This window comes from Lepidochelys kempii, chromosome 2 (genome assembly GCF_965140285.1).
Source record: "Lepidochelys kempii isolate rLepKem1 chromosome 2, rLepKem1.hap1, whole genome shotgun sequence".
Lineage (NCBI taxonomy): Eukaryota > Metazoa > Chordata > Testudines > Cheloniidae > Lepidochelys > Lepidochelys kempii.
In genome coordinates, this window is record NC_136381.1 from 60,395,709 (window position 1) to 60,410,438 (window position 14,730).

At 40.8% G+C, this 14,730-nt stretch overlaps 1 protein-coding gene across 8 annotated transcripts in view; it reads right to left on the minus strand.

Moving 5' to 3' along the window:
* Window positions 1-14,730, minus strand: part of C2H8orf34 (chromosome 2 C8orf34 homolog) — a 366,689-nt gene that overhangs the window by 297,686 nt on the left and 54,273 nt on the right. For all 8 annotated transcript variants that reach the window (XR_012157171.2, XM_073330917.2, XM_073330918.2 and 5 more), the window contains exon 5: window positions 4,029-4,057. Coding sequence is in view for 7 of the 8 variants with exons in the window: in XM_073330917.2 (XP_073187018.1) it covers window positions 4,029-4,057 (29 nt within the window). In the remaining variant the exon portion in view is untranslated. The remainder of the gene's footprint in view (window positions 1-4,028; window positions 4,058-14,730) is intronic.

The window sequence follows — 14,730 nt, forward strand, 5'->3', positions numbered from 1 at the left end:
TCAGAGAAGATTGTATTGAGAAAACTGTGGCATTATTTGGAGTGTTCCTTCAAAATGATTGAGTAAATTAAATATTTAATTTACAGTCAGGTTTTCACCTGCATCTCCCATTTAAACCTTGAAATGCTAGCCTGACAAGTACCTTAAAGGACAAACAGGATACAGAATGGTGTGTCCTGGAGTTTCCAGAGGATAAGTAGGAATTTAAGAGAGTCAGTCTGTAATCTTAGCCATATGCATGTGTCTTCCCATAAGGTTGGGGAGGAGGAGAGGGAATTGTGTCCAATTTGATGATTTAAAGTCATTGCTCGAATCCCGTCAGAATGCTCCAGGACACTGTTCTGGCACTTTTTTGGGGAGCCAGAACAGCAACTCGGCTTTTCTGGTACTTGTGTTCTGCCACTTCTCGAGTGCAGCACTCACCCGTTGTTTAAAGTTGAGATTTGTTCTCCTCTATAGATTATAGTTTAATGGATCCTGTATTTATGGGTGCAGTATATTTGTATTTACAGGATTAGAAAATGAAAAAAGTATCTTTGAGATAGCACAGATAAAAAATAGTCTTAGAAAAAAACCCTAATTGAATGTTTTAATATTAGGCTGGGGGGTAGGGTGTCAAAACTTATGTACTGGGCCACCTTCACCCCTGTGTAACCCAAATCACTGACTCTTTGGTATTCTCCAATTACTAACTGTTACTGCTAAAAGTGAGTGAAACAAAGGAATTGGTATGCACTGTTGCCAAATCTCACAATGTTATTGAAATCTCACTTTATCTGGAGTTTTATGTAAAGCCCCAATCCCTGGAGGCTTCTGATTCAGAATGTTAGCTTTATTTTTAAAAAACAGCCCTTACATTTCTGAAGAAAAGGTTGGAAATGCCAAAAAAGGTCAAAAAACAAAAGGCAAATAAAACTCCCCAATATATTATTGTATATTAATATATTATTGTTCAAAAATCTCATGACTTCTGAATCTCTCGTGATTTTGGGGTCTTACTCATTATGTTTTGAAAACGTTGGGTTAGCAATACGACTATTACATCTCATATGCATAAAACTGCATTTGAAATTAGACATTTTCATTGTAAACATATCAGACCAATTTCAAGTCTCTAGATTGTAAATGTACTTGGCCACGTTATTCTCTGATGTAAGCTAAAACAAGGCACTTGAATTGCCTCTGGAATACAAGGACAGGCAGAGGGGCCCCATGCTGGTAGCAAGTATACTGGAAGGCGGTTGCAACTGCAACCCTGCAATTCGTATTCCATAAAGCTGAGGATCTGGAGCTAGCAGTGCACTCCCGAAGTGGAAGGTTCTGCCCCAGGAGAGGATGAAGCAAAATACTAACAGCTGATTCAACTCATTCTTCTGGGCAACCAGCAGGACATTCTCAGAGTCCGGGCTGCATTTCAAGCTACTCTTTCCTAGTGGAACCTAGTGATATCAGTGGTTCAAATACCATCTGCCCTTTCTAAAATGTAAATAGCACCCAGAATGCAGCAGCCCTCACTGGAGGAGCCAGAGAACCCATGCATGAACTAATCATACTTCCAGGAACCCTTTTGGGCAGTGCTGGCCCTAGCCTTTGCAACGCTGTCTGTGAAATAACATGAACGGAGATGTGCAATTAGTGTTTGTCTATTACCCACCCATTGCCTATAATTACCCATTACCCCACTATTATTAAAATTGCTATTTAACCTGAGTGTCTCACACATTTAAGATGTAGCTATGAATAAATATTGAAAATATTTTCAAATAATTTAATTACCTTTAGTAAACATATCCAGGGCTACACATTTCAGGAAAGGATGCAACTTGATTTTAAATAACTAATTAAAAGAACAGTTTTCTAATACAGCACTCTTTAAATAGTGTATCTTGAATTCTAAAAATGCTTTAAAACTGAGTGAGTTTTTTATGTTCCCCTGTTATATTGAGCAGGGTCCTTTGTGGAATCCTAAGACTATGATAGCCAACATGCTCAGGCTCATCCCTCTTCCTGTGAAGTTGTGTTTACTGCTTCTTTATGAAAATTAAACCAGGCAGGAGAGGTTTTATAGTGCTGCAGAGACATAGAGCAGCTTTAGGGATAATACTGTTTTATGTTTAATACTGTTACTGTACAATGTTAGAGGGTGACTCCTGTAGTTCAAAGGTCAGACTAGATGATCATAATGGTCCCTTTTGGCCTTAAATCTATTGATCTGTGAATCACAACACCTCTCCTTCAGTTTCTTTCTGTGCACACTCTGCCTGCTGCCTCTTTGCTTTCAGGGTCAGCTTTGCTCCTGCTCTTACTGGGGGAAAAAAAAAAAACTTCTTGCAGGGGCTAGAAAAGGGTTTATCTCACCAACAAAACAGTAAAACTAACTATACACAAAGTAATTACACTGAATAAAGAGGAAAGATATGTAAATTAATCTGTTTTAATTATAGTAATTTTAGGAATTTGCAACAAGGTGAGTGAGGTCATATCTTTTATTGGAACAACTTCTGTTAGTGAGAGAGACAAACTTTGGTGACCTGAAGAGCTCTGTGTAGCTCAAAAGCTTGTCTCTCTCTCGCCAAACAGAAGTTAGTCCAACAAAAGATATTACTTTACCCACCTTGTCTCTCTAATATCCTGGGACCAGCACAGTTACAACTACATTGCATAAAAAAAATTAATGTAATTTTCAAAGTGATGGTTTCTCTTTATTTTTTTCCACTTTACATATTTTACTCAGAAACATATGATAAAGCAGATGCAATAATGTAAAGATGTGAAACAGTTTGCACGACTGAAAAGTAGACAAGGATTAAAACAAAATTTCAGAATGTTCTAAATAAGCAGTTAAGTACAGTAACAAATTAACTCCATTTTTGCTGAAATTTATTTAACAAATCAGTATCTCAGTAATGTCACCAATACATTGCTTCCCATTAAATGGTGATTTTCACACTGAAACATAACATTTCAAAATATTGCATGTTTTGAGGCAAAAAGAGGTCTTCATCAAGATGAAATATAAGTTTCTTTAGATACTTCCTCAAAAATAAAAAAAAGTGTGTGGAATAATGAATTCTCTTTCACTCAAAATGCTTCTGTTCTTCAACAAAAAAAGTGACATTTCACAGGTTTATGACAGGCAAAACAATTATGACTGGCTCACTCATTTCAATACAAACTATTCACATTGTCAGGGTTCTAATAGCAGGTCTTTTGTTTTTACATTTAACAACTACTACTGGACACAGTTCTAGATATGTGTAAAAAGTAAGAGTAAAGGTCCAAGTCCTGAAATGCTTATAAGCACATGCTTAACGTAATTAACAGGATTACTTGAGTTTAGAATGCATGTTACCATTAAAAAGATCAGTGCCAAAACACACAAGAGGTGTGAGTAAACACCGTCATTTGTAGATAGCAGCCCAATATCCCACATGACTCCTTGGCAATATCCATCATGCTTCGCTGAAACCCCTGTCTTGGAAAAGTCTCTCCATCACTTTAAGTGGCCAGAATTGAGGAGCTCATCTTATACTGCAGGCAACTGTGAACTTAGTTTTCATGTTGTTTTTCTGGCATGTGCATACCTAATCAGATTTGGGGCCAAAGAATACTCCTAAAGATTTTCACAAACAGTATAATTAACTTAAATTTTATAGGAGCTACCCAAAAATATGACCTCAAATCAAAAATACTTATACTTCTCGGAAATATTTAGCTTTAGATATCCTATTAAATTATCGCTGTAGACCAAATTAAGCAAAATAAGATGTACAGCTCAATAGCTTTTATGTGGCCTGAGCTAAACCCCATTAAAGTCAATGGGAGACTTTCCGCTGATGCCAGTGGACTTTCGATCAGGTCCATAACATATACGAGCCCTGTCAATGGCCCTTAGGTACCCAACTCCCCACTGAACTAAATAAGAGTTAAGCATACGTGCAAGGACTGCAAAATTGAACTCTCACTGCCTAAAACTACATAAAAATCTGCCTGTTTGCACTATTCATTAGGTACACAATATCTCTTACCTTCTCAAGTTCATCAGAAATAGCAATGCCTGAAAACAAAGCAGATTTTAAAAAGCAATTTGAGAAACATTCTTTGTGGAAATGTATTTTGTTACAGTAAGTAAAACAAATTTTAATCTTGAAACTTGCATAATTCTCTTCTTGCAAATGCAGTCTGTTATATTATGTTCCATTAGTGAACTTGACCAAAAGCAATGTACTATAATTTTCTTCAGGTGCAATATAATCAAACTGAGCTTTCAAACAATTATGAAACTCTGGAAATTTGTAAAAAGAAAAGGAGTACTTGTGGCACCTTAGAGACTAACAAATTTATTTGCTCAAATAAATTTGTTAGTCTCTAAGGTGTCACAAGTACTCCTTTTCTTTCTGGAAATTTGTGGCTGTGATAATGGACTGGCGAAAAGCTAAAATTTGCTTCTATTTGTTTTCTAAAATTAAAAAAGCAATTTAATATTTCTAGTCTGAGCACATTATGATTCAAATCCTGCTTTGACCAACAAACATCCACACAGCATATGCATTGTATCTGCCTGCCATCAAAAGGCAACATAAGCCTGACTCTGCTCTACTTTGCACTTGCAGGAATAACTCCATGAAAGTCAATGGAATTAAACCTGTTAGAAGAGAATTAAGTCCAGTGTCTTGCAGGGAAGATCACGCTACTAGATAGGGCAGCTCTTCCAAATCCTGAGGAAGTACAACATGGCACCTAATATTCTGATGACTTACACTTTCGGCTGATAGCAACATATACAGTTGCCTGCTTGAGGCTTCACTATGTCCCATTTATATCATATCTGTGTGCATATGGTGTAGGCTGCAGTGTGTTAGACGTGCATAGCTGCCAGTACAACCCCATGTGCTATGAAAAGGATGCTGCTCATCCTGCCTCACTATGTCATATGCAACACCATCCTGCACCCTTTTCTCCTGGCATTCCACTGAACCCGTAGAGTGATTTTGCTCTAAACCTCAGCCAAAACTTTTGGGGGATGTATCACTTGATGATTACCTGTTCTGTTCATTCCATCTGGGACACCTGGCATTGGCTGCTGTTGGAAGATAGGATACTGGGCTAGATGGACCTTTGGTCTGACCCAGTAGGGCCATTCTTATGTTCTTATGACTGTCATCTAAGACTTATAAAGTGATCCTGCTCTCCAGTATAGGACAGCTCATTTTATAAGCTATGCATTATACATCTAGGAGCAGATTTGAGAGCTAAAATTGTTCTTTATCTTTGTAAATTTACCCTGGGGTTAGCTCAGTCTAAACTTATTTCCAATAATACTGCACACAGTTAACAGCATGTTATTTTTATACCATAGGTGTATGATTTTTTACTTTATTGATAAATTTTCAAATATACCAACATGTTGCTACTTTTCATTTTAGATGGCTTACTTTTACTGATTTGTTTTTAAAACATAGTGAAATACAAACAGAACTATAATTAACATTTTAGGACCTGATCAATACATGTTAATGGAACATTTTTTCAGTCATTCAGTGTTTACAAATTAAATTCAACAAAATGCACTTTGTCTATCCCCACAGCAATTAATCTGTTTTCAATACCTTAAGGCTTTTATTTAGTACATAACTACACTACTGTCCATATAGTACGTGGAGCAGGAACTTGTCCCAGTTCGAGTAACATATGCCATGAAATCCATTGTTCCTCCCTTCATTCTCACCCCCGAGTTGTGTGGGTGTATGCAAGTGAAACCAGCTGCCCAGAAGTAAAGAGTGAAAATGAAATGTAGCTGTCTCTTCACCATGCACAGCTCTGTAAACCTAAGTAAGGATTTCCAAAAACCAGCTCTCCATAGCATTTGATTTTTTCTGGAAAACTAAAGCTAATCCAGATATTATGATCTATCCATTCAGACACTCTACATCTTCTCAGCAACTTTCAATGATTTTTTAAACCAGCTTTTTTGCCCTGTGAGCAGTCCCCTATTCTCCTGCTCCACATGTCCAGTCACTAATGTTGGGTCTCTTGAGCCAGAAAGCAACGCAGATGGACTTCTTTTCATTGTCAAAAGCAATCACAAAAGAAGCAGAATCATTACAAAGCCCAGGATGACTCTATGCCTAGGAGGCAGTGCTGGTGCTAGCCTATTTGGGGCCATAAACAGGAATATTGTTGCACCCTGACAACACATACTAACAACTAACAGGGGGCCCCCTTGAGCTGTGTGGGGCCCTAAGCAATTGCTTAATCTGCTTATGCCTAGCACCGAGGAGGGTAAAGTAAACAAGAAGCAGAAGGGCTCCGTACCTGCCTAAGAAGGGGTTACGTTCTGCCTGAGGAGGGGTTATGTTGCAAGACCCTAGGGAAGAGCTCATTCTTAAGCAGGAAAAGAAGAGACCATGGCAGGAGTATAAGGAAGGAGGAGCCACATGGAAGTCAACGTAACTTGGCTCCTGTCCAATGTCCTAGAATCCTGAAGATAACAATATACACCAACGTTAGGATTCAAAGGGTTAATGGCAAGAGCATTTCTCCATCCAGATTTACTTCTTAAGGAATTTTCCTTGAGTTTAAATTCAGGGAACTAGAAATGACAAATGTGAAAATGATAACATACCCTGATGTTCCCATTATGCCAAAAGGAAATCATTCTATACTACAAATGGTCAGGTTTTCTGTTTGCAGGATTCCTTCCCACAGGATACTTACTGATTTATTATTTCATTATAAATATGCTTATAGGCCCTAATCAGGGATGAAGGTCCCACGGTACCACGCCCTGAACATTAAGTAGGAAAAGTTACACATGTACCACAGCTGATGATATCATAAGAAATAAACACAGAACAAAAAAAGCAGAATTTTAGGGATTCATATATTTGTAATCACAGGGCCAGATCCTGAAGTCCTGTCTCATACCTACATCACTCCCTCCCTATGGCAATACAGGAAAACAAGAGAGGGATTTCAATGAGGACTTCTTCACAGAGATCCTCCCACATAGCTTTTTTCATGCATCTTCAAAAGGGGCAATGTGGACAACCCTCAAAGCTGGCAGATCCCCCAGGATCCAAAGGATTCCAGGGCCATCTGAACTGATGCTGGGCCCCAGTGACTTCTTCTAACTCCCTAATAGCAGAGCTTGATTGAAGTGTTGCTAGCAGAGACTTCCAGTGGCTATGGGTGCTCCCTGGACAGGGTGAATCATAACCACCAAACAACTGTATCTGAGTTACCACAGTTACTTCCTTAACTGTTGGCAAATACTGACTTTTTGTTGTTAAAGCAGGTTATTTTCAAAGTAATTTATTTATTTGAAAATGACACAGTCAATTTAAAAACCACACTTCTGTTCATACCATTTACTCACTATTGTTGCAATTAAGTCATAAAATTCTGAAAACTGATAAAATTAGAGCAAAAAACGTCACTCCATTTTCATTACCTTGTGCATTTGACACCATTTTCCTTGTACAGCCTATCAAATTCCATTGTTTGTGTGAATTTTTTTTAATACAGCACAGAGGAGAGAACACACATTTTAAAAAATAGAAAAATATGACTGTAAAACAAAAGATTGTCAAGTAGACAAAGGGATAAACCTGGTATATGAAACTATTTTAAATTCATTTATTGTAACTGGTTACATTTCAAGTTGATGGTGTCAGTTTAAAACAGAATTATTTGTAAATATGAAATCTAAACACATACTGTTAAGCTGAAATCAAACGATTATCACTTAATTCTGGTCTTTCAGACTCTGACCTCTGAATACGATTTAATTTAATATAATCTAATCTAAAAACTAACAGAATTTTATGTTAAAGATTCTGAAATATCTTGTCTTCTGACATGGTACAATGCCAGATGTTTCAAAGGGAATGAACAGAACATGGCAATTAACAAGTGATCCATCCAGGGTCGTCCAGCCCCAGCTTCTGGCAGTCAGAGGTTTAATGACACCTGGACCATGGAATTGCATCCCTGGCCATCTTGGCTAATAGCCATTGATAGACCTATATTCCATGAATTAATCTAATTCTTTTTGGAACCCTCTTCTACCTTTACCTTTGGGGACCATTGAATTAAAAATACAATTGTGTATGTGTTATTGTGAACTGTATGTAACTTCTTTAGGAGACTGCCTAATGCAACACCTGGAAAGTATTAGGAACTCCAAAGCCCTTTTGGGGACAATACATGTGAAGTGTATATCCTAGAAAGTACTTGGAAGGAAGGAAATGCAAATCCAAAGGCATATTCAAAGGTGTCTCACAGGTATTTGTTGCATTCCTTCCCACTCCCAGTTGAGCCCTGTGTATGCTGTAGAGGGGCTAGCAATGTGCCTGTGTGTAACAGGGTGAACTTACCCCAACCCTTTCCTATGCAGTGTGGGGTAAGTGGGCTGAGACAGCCCCATCCCTATGCCCCTACTGGTTATGCCCTATATGCAGTACCAGTATAAGAGTGAGCAGCTCAGCTAAGTGGGGGCTCACTACCAGAGAGGAAGGATGTCCGCTGCAGACTCCAGCCTTAGAGTCGTCGCAGCCCCCGACTGCAGAAGCCAGAGGCGCTGAGACCCTGGCAGACTGCTGCACTGGGCAGCACAGCATGGGGAGGAGGTGACCAGCCCTCTCTGAAGAAAGAAGTGGTTCGGGACTATTTAGAAAAGCTGGATGAGCACAAGTCCATGGGGTCGGATGCGCTGCATCCGAGAGTGCTAAAGGAGTTGGCAGATGTGATTGCAGAGCCATTGGCCATTATCTTTGAAAACTCATGGCGATTGGGGGAGGTCCCGGATGACTGGAAAAAGGCTAATGTAGTGCCCATCTTTAAAAAAGGGAAGGAGAAGGATCCTGGGAACTACAGGCCTGTCAGCCTCACCTCAGTCCCTGGAAAAATCATGGAGCAGGTCCTCAAGGAATCAATTCTGAAGCACTTAGAGGAGAGGAAAGGAATCAGGAACAGTCAGCATGGATTCACCAAGGGCAAGTCATGCCTGACTAATCTAATTGCCTTCTACGATGAGATAACTGGCTCTCTGGATGAGGGGAAAGCAGTGGACGTGTTGTTCCTTGACTTTAGCAAAGCTTTTGACACGGTCTCCCACAGTATTCTTGCCAGTAAGTTAAAGAAGTGTGGGCTGGATGAATGGACGATAAGGTGGATAGAAAGCTGGCTAGATTGTCGGGCTTAATGGGTAGCGATCAATGGCTCCATGTCTAGTTGGCAGCCGGTATCAAGTGGAGTGCCCCAAGGGTTGGTCCTCAGGCTGGTTTTGTTCAATATCTTCGTTAATGATCTGGAGGATGCTGTGGATTGCACCCTCAGCAAGTTGGCAGATGACACTAAACTGGGAGGAGAAGTAGATATGTTGGAGGGTAGAACTAGGATACAAAGGGCCCTAGACAAATTAGAGGATTGGACCAAAAGAAATCTGATGAGGTTCAACAAGGACAAGTGCAGAGTCCCGCACTTAGGACGGAAGAATCCAATGCACCGCTACAGACTAAGGACCAAATGGCTAGGCAGCAGTTCTGCAGAGAAGGACCTAGGGATTACAGGGGACAAGAAGCTAGATATGAGTCAACAGTGTGCCCTTGTTGCCAAGAAGGCCAATGGCATTTTGGGATGTATAAGTAGGGGCATTGCCAGCAGATCGAGGAACGTGATCGTTCCCCTCTATTCAACATTGGTGAGGCCTCATCTGGGAGTACTGTGTCCAGTTTTGGGCTCCACACTACAAGAAGGATGTGGAAAAATTGGAAAACGTGCAGCGGAGGGCAACAAAAACGATTAGGGGACTGGAACACATGAGTTATGAGGAGAGGCTGAGGGAACTAGGATTGTTCAGTCTGCGGCAGAGAAGAATGAGGGGGGATTTGATAGCTGCTTTCAACTACCTGAAAGGGGGTTCCAAAGAGGATGGATCTAGACTGTTCTCAGTGGTAGCAGATGACGGAACAAGGAGTAATGGTCTCAAGTTGCAGTAGAGGAGGTTTAGGTTGGATATTAGGAAAAACTTTTTCACTAGGAGGGTGGTGAAACACTGGAATGCGTTACCTAGGGAGGTGGTGGAATCTCCTTCCTTAGAAGTTTTTAAGGTCAGGCTTGACAAAGCCCTGGCTGGGATGATTTAGTTGAGGATTGGTCCTGGTCTGAGCAGGGGACTCGATGACTTCCTGAGGTCCCTTCCAACCCTGATATTCTATGATTCTGTGATGCCCCAATACCTGTGGACACCACAGGGAGTTCGAAGCCACCAGGAACAACCCAGGCAGAGGAACCCAATAGTCGCCCAGACCACAGAGTCATGGTAGGAAGTAGCCCAGGGCTACCCTTATAGACCCATACTTGACGGGACCCGCCCAGGCAGCTTATTGCAACCTTGACCACTGAGAAGCACTAGACTATGAAAAGGTGAAGGAGGCTATACTTGATCACACAGGCATCAGCCCTGAGACATACCAAACAGTGTTTCCGTTGAGAGTGGTACCCTTTGGGGGCTATATGAAGAGCAGTGGCCCAGCACCTCACGGATTACGCCTGGCTGTGGCTGAAACTGGACAAGCAGTCCAGAACCCAGGTAGCAGAAGCCATAGTCCTGGAGCAGTTCACTCAAATCCTCCCAGCCGGGGGGAAGTTTACTTGGTGGCCAAAAGTGGAGAGCCACGGGACTGAAAACCAGAAGAGTTGAGGGAAAGGGATCAACCAGCTGGGGGAAGCCCATGCCTGACAAAGTCCGGAGGATCCCAATGCCTGTCTGAGGCTCCGGCCAACCACCTAGGCACAACTCAGTGGCCGCTTGCCACCCGAGTCTCATCCCAATGGGATGAAGACCCTTGGGTGGGGTTCGGGTTGCTGAAAATGGACTCTCTGGCCACAGGGACCTGAGACAGTTATGAGCATGGCCAAGACAGGCATTTCCAAAGGGATTGACCCTACATGGATTGCAATTATAGACAAGCCTGGGTAGCCAGTCCACAGGCCCAGAAGATGACCCCAGAGAAGCTTGGGGTCCCTGTGCATGTAAATTGGACACCCTTGGTGGCTCTCATTGGCTCCAGACGTAGTCAGACCCTCATCCAGAGCGAGCTAGTCCCAACCCTTGAACCAAACGGGTCCCAAATACACCTACAGTGCATCCACCATGAAATCAGGTCTTTTGCTTGCTTTTACCCTATACTATACAGATTTCACAGGGGAGATCAGCATTTCTCAAATTGGGGGTCCAGACCCAAAAGGGAGTGAGTGAGTGTGGGTGGGGGTGTGTGTGTGTGTGTGTGTAAACAAGGTTATTTTAGAGGGGTCATGGTATTGCCACCTTTACTTCTGTGCTGCCTTCAGAGCTGGGCAACCAGAGGGCAGCTTTTGGCCGGGCACCCAGCTCTGATGGCAGCACTCCGCCAGCAGCAGTGCAGAAGTAAAGAGTGGCAATACCACGCCTTGCCATCCTTACTTCTGCGTTGCTACCTTCAGAGTTGGGTGGCCAGACGGTGGTGGATGCTGACTGAGGGCCCAGCTTTGCAAGCAGCAGCACAGATGTAAGGGTGCCAATACTATACCATTAATTCCTTACTTCTGGGCTGCTGCTGACGGCAGCGCTGCCTTCAGAGCTGGGCTCCCGACCAGCAGCTGTCACTCTCCAGCTGCCCAGCTCTGAAGGCAGCGCCACCAGCAGCAGCAGCGCAGAAGTAGGGGTTGTGGTACTGCTACCTTCTTACAATAACCTTGTGAACCCTCCCTCTCCCCGCGTTAATAACCCCTTTTAGGGTCAGGACCCTACAATTACAACAGCGGTGACATTTCAGATTTAAATAGCTGAAATCATGAAATTTACAATTTTTAAAAATCCTATGGCTGTGAAATTGACCAAAATGGACTGTGAATTTGGTAGGGCCCTAAGAATGAGATAAGCCACCCTGTTACATGCACCCTCCAACTCCTTTACATCTAGAATACTGGTCAATTGTTTGTCATGATTTTCTTTTATCTCAGCATAGATTAATATACTGCCCATAAATATACCACCTCTTTGTCCTCCAAGTTGTTCTCTCATTTTCTGTTGTGGATTGGAGATTTCTTTGTGATGTCAAATGGCAATCTGTAGTAACAGTACTGTGAGAGTGAAGAAATAAATGTGTTCATTGTGTCAGTGTCTGGAGGCAGGGTCCTCTGCCTAAAACTGACTTCCAGCATGAAGTAATGAATAGAGGTTGATTCCATTCAATCTAGGAATAATATCTTCCATAGTAAAGAAAGCAAATTTGTCTTTAGGCAGATTTCTCTAACTTTGATATGCTGAGCCATAAGTGCACTTTCAAAATATTTTTAAAGGAGAAAGTTAGAAAGGGTATAAATTATTAATAATCCCTAGCTCTTATATATAGTCATCATTTGTACTAGAGTATAATTCATACTGCTCTATTGTAATAAAACCAAATATCATTAACACACCATATAGTGTATTTTAATTTTCATTCACTCTTTGACTACAACCTTTCACGGAGCAATGTTTAGCATTTGGTGTCAAAAATTTAACAGCAACAAGTTCATTTTCACAAACACTAGGGGAATATATAAGCTTAGTCTAGCCTAAAACAAGGCATCAAAAACCCTGTATTGCTAAACCTCCTCTCTGATGAATGGCACACCAGTTAATGGACTTATATGTAATAAGAAAATGTAATATATTTAAATGTATGTAATGAAAAACATAAACCAGCAAGTTAGTTGAGTGAAAATGACTCTCACAAAACTAAGGGAGATCTATCATCATCTGCCCTCATTGGGACTCATTTTGAATTAAAATATGGAAAGAGAACATAATGTGTGTAATTTATTAGTTCAGCCCAGATCCTTTCCTTTTTGTAATCACTTCTGTATATGCGCACCCCCTCAAACTCATGCCTAGTAAGTTGCTGTGTACACCATATTCTAGGAAAAGATATACGACTTGTAATATAGAGGAGCATTCATTAAGAGTGAATGTAAATATACTGTTGCATTTTCCTAATCAGCCAGAAGACAGCTATAGAGTTCCCAAGAGCCAATTTTTCTCCTGTTCAGTAAAGCGTTCTGATTTTCATGCACCAGGGCTCCGTCCAAAATCTGAGAGTAATAGTTCCAGTGTTAACAGAATAACCTGATCAACCGCTCTGACAGGGAAGTGATATGAAATCTCAGATTCAGAGCCTGAAAAGAAAGAATAGACTTCGCAATTTTGTTTAATTTACTAGAGTCTTATATGTTCCATTGAGTCACTTCACCCACAAGACATTACCACAATTTTATTTTCCCCAGTAAGAATCCAATAACCTTAAGACACTTTGAATTGAAAGTCTGACACTATGTGTCTCTGTTCCTTTTATTATTAATCACAATTATTTTTTGTGTTTCTATACTTCCATCTTGAATGATACTCAAGTGCTTTACAAACTATAACCATGCACCACCACTGAAAGTGCAAATGCAGCGATTTGCCAGTGTATAGTATGCTGTCCAGCAAGGTGGGAGGGAGACATTTTGGATAAATCACATTCCTGAGAAAAGTGCTTTAATCTTACTGAGCAGACAGGACCATCTTTAAGTGTCCAGTCCAAAAGATGAGTTTGAGAAATAAAATTAATTAAGTCCCCAAAGAAAGAATTCTTGTCTAACTATTCTGGAGATTGGTCCTGCAGCCACTGTATGTGCCAATTTCCAAAGAGCCATCACAGAATCCATGGATTTCAGGGCAGATCTGCACCTGAGTAGGTTAGATCAAACTGTTGCTAACCTACACCAGCTGGCAACAATCCAGAAATAACACCCCTTACACCAGGGTTGGGAGGTGGGGTCGCCCAGGAGCCATATTCTGATTTCCTGGCTCTGTACCAGCACTCCCACACAAGGAAAATTCCTATTCTGCAAAGGGCTGTAACTCAAAAATGAATGTGGTCCAGTAACTTATAGTAGGTTAGAATAAAATGCCAAATAGTAAAGGTAAAGGTAATTAAAAATTTAAAGAGCGTAGGAAAAGGATACTTACAACTGAGGCCACAGTTATCTCAGTGTAAGGAAAGCCCTAATTTAAGAACTGAATAGAAATAATTATGTGCAGATTCCTCCTTTTTCAATCTTAGCAAATATCATTTTCTTTTATTACTCATACATCACACTAAAAGTAAACAGATTCTATAAGCAAAGGCATTATATCACGTAGCAGCTGCAGTATTGAGATAGCTTTATCTTCTTTACAGGTTTGACTGAACTTATCTAAAAATGTCAATCTCAAATTAAATCACAAACATTGATCTCAAGCAAGAACAACATGATTGGAAAGTTCAGGTTGAACAGAAAAAAGGAGAAACCATCCCAGAATACTGATGGCTAGTACTGTAGTTCAGGTTTCAGAGTAACAGCCGTGTTAGTCTGTATTCGCAAAAGAAAAGGAGTACTTGGTTAGTCTCTAAGGTGCCACAAGTACTCCTTTTCTTTTTACTGTAGTTCAATTAGCAGACCACAGTACACTGGCATTTAGGACAAGATGTGTAACTGATCGTGGGTAAGTCACCTTTAATGACTACAGCATGTTTCAGACCAACAACTGTACCTCACTTAAAGAAGTGCTACATCTTAAGCATGTAACCAGTGTGACATTACTGAAAAATCTAGCTGCATTCCACACAATTGTGTGTTTTCAGTTAGACGGTCAGAAATATCTGGTTTTAATGGGCATAT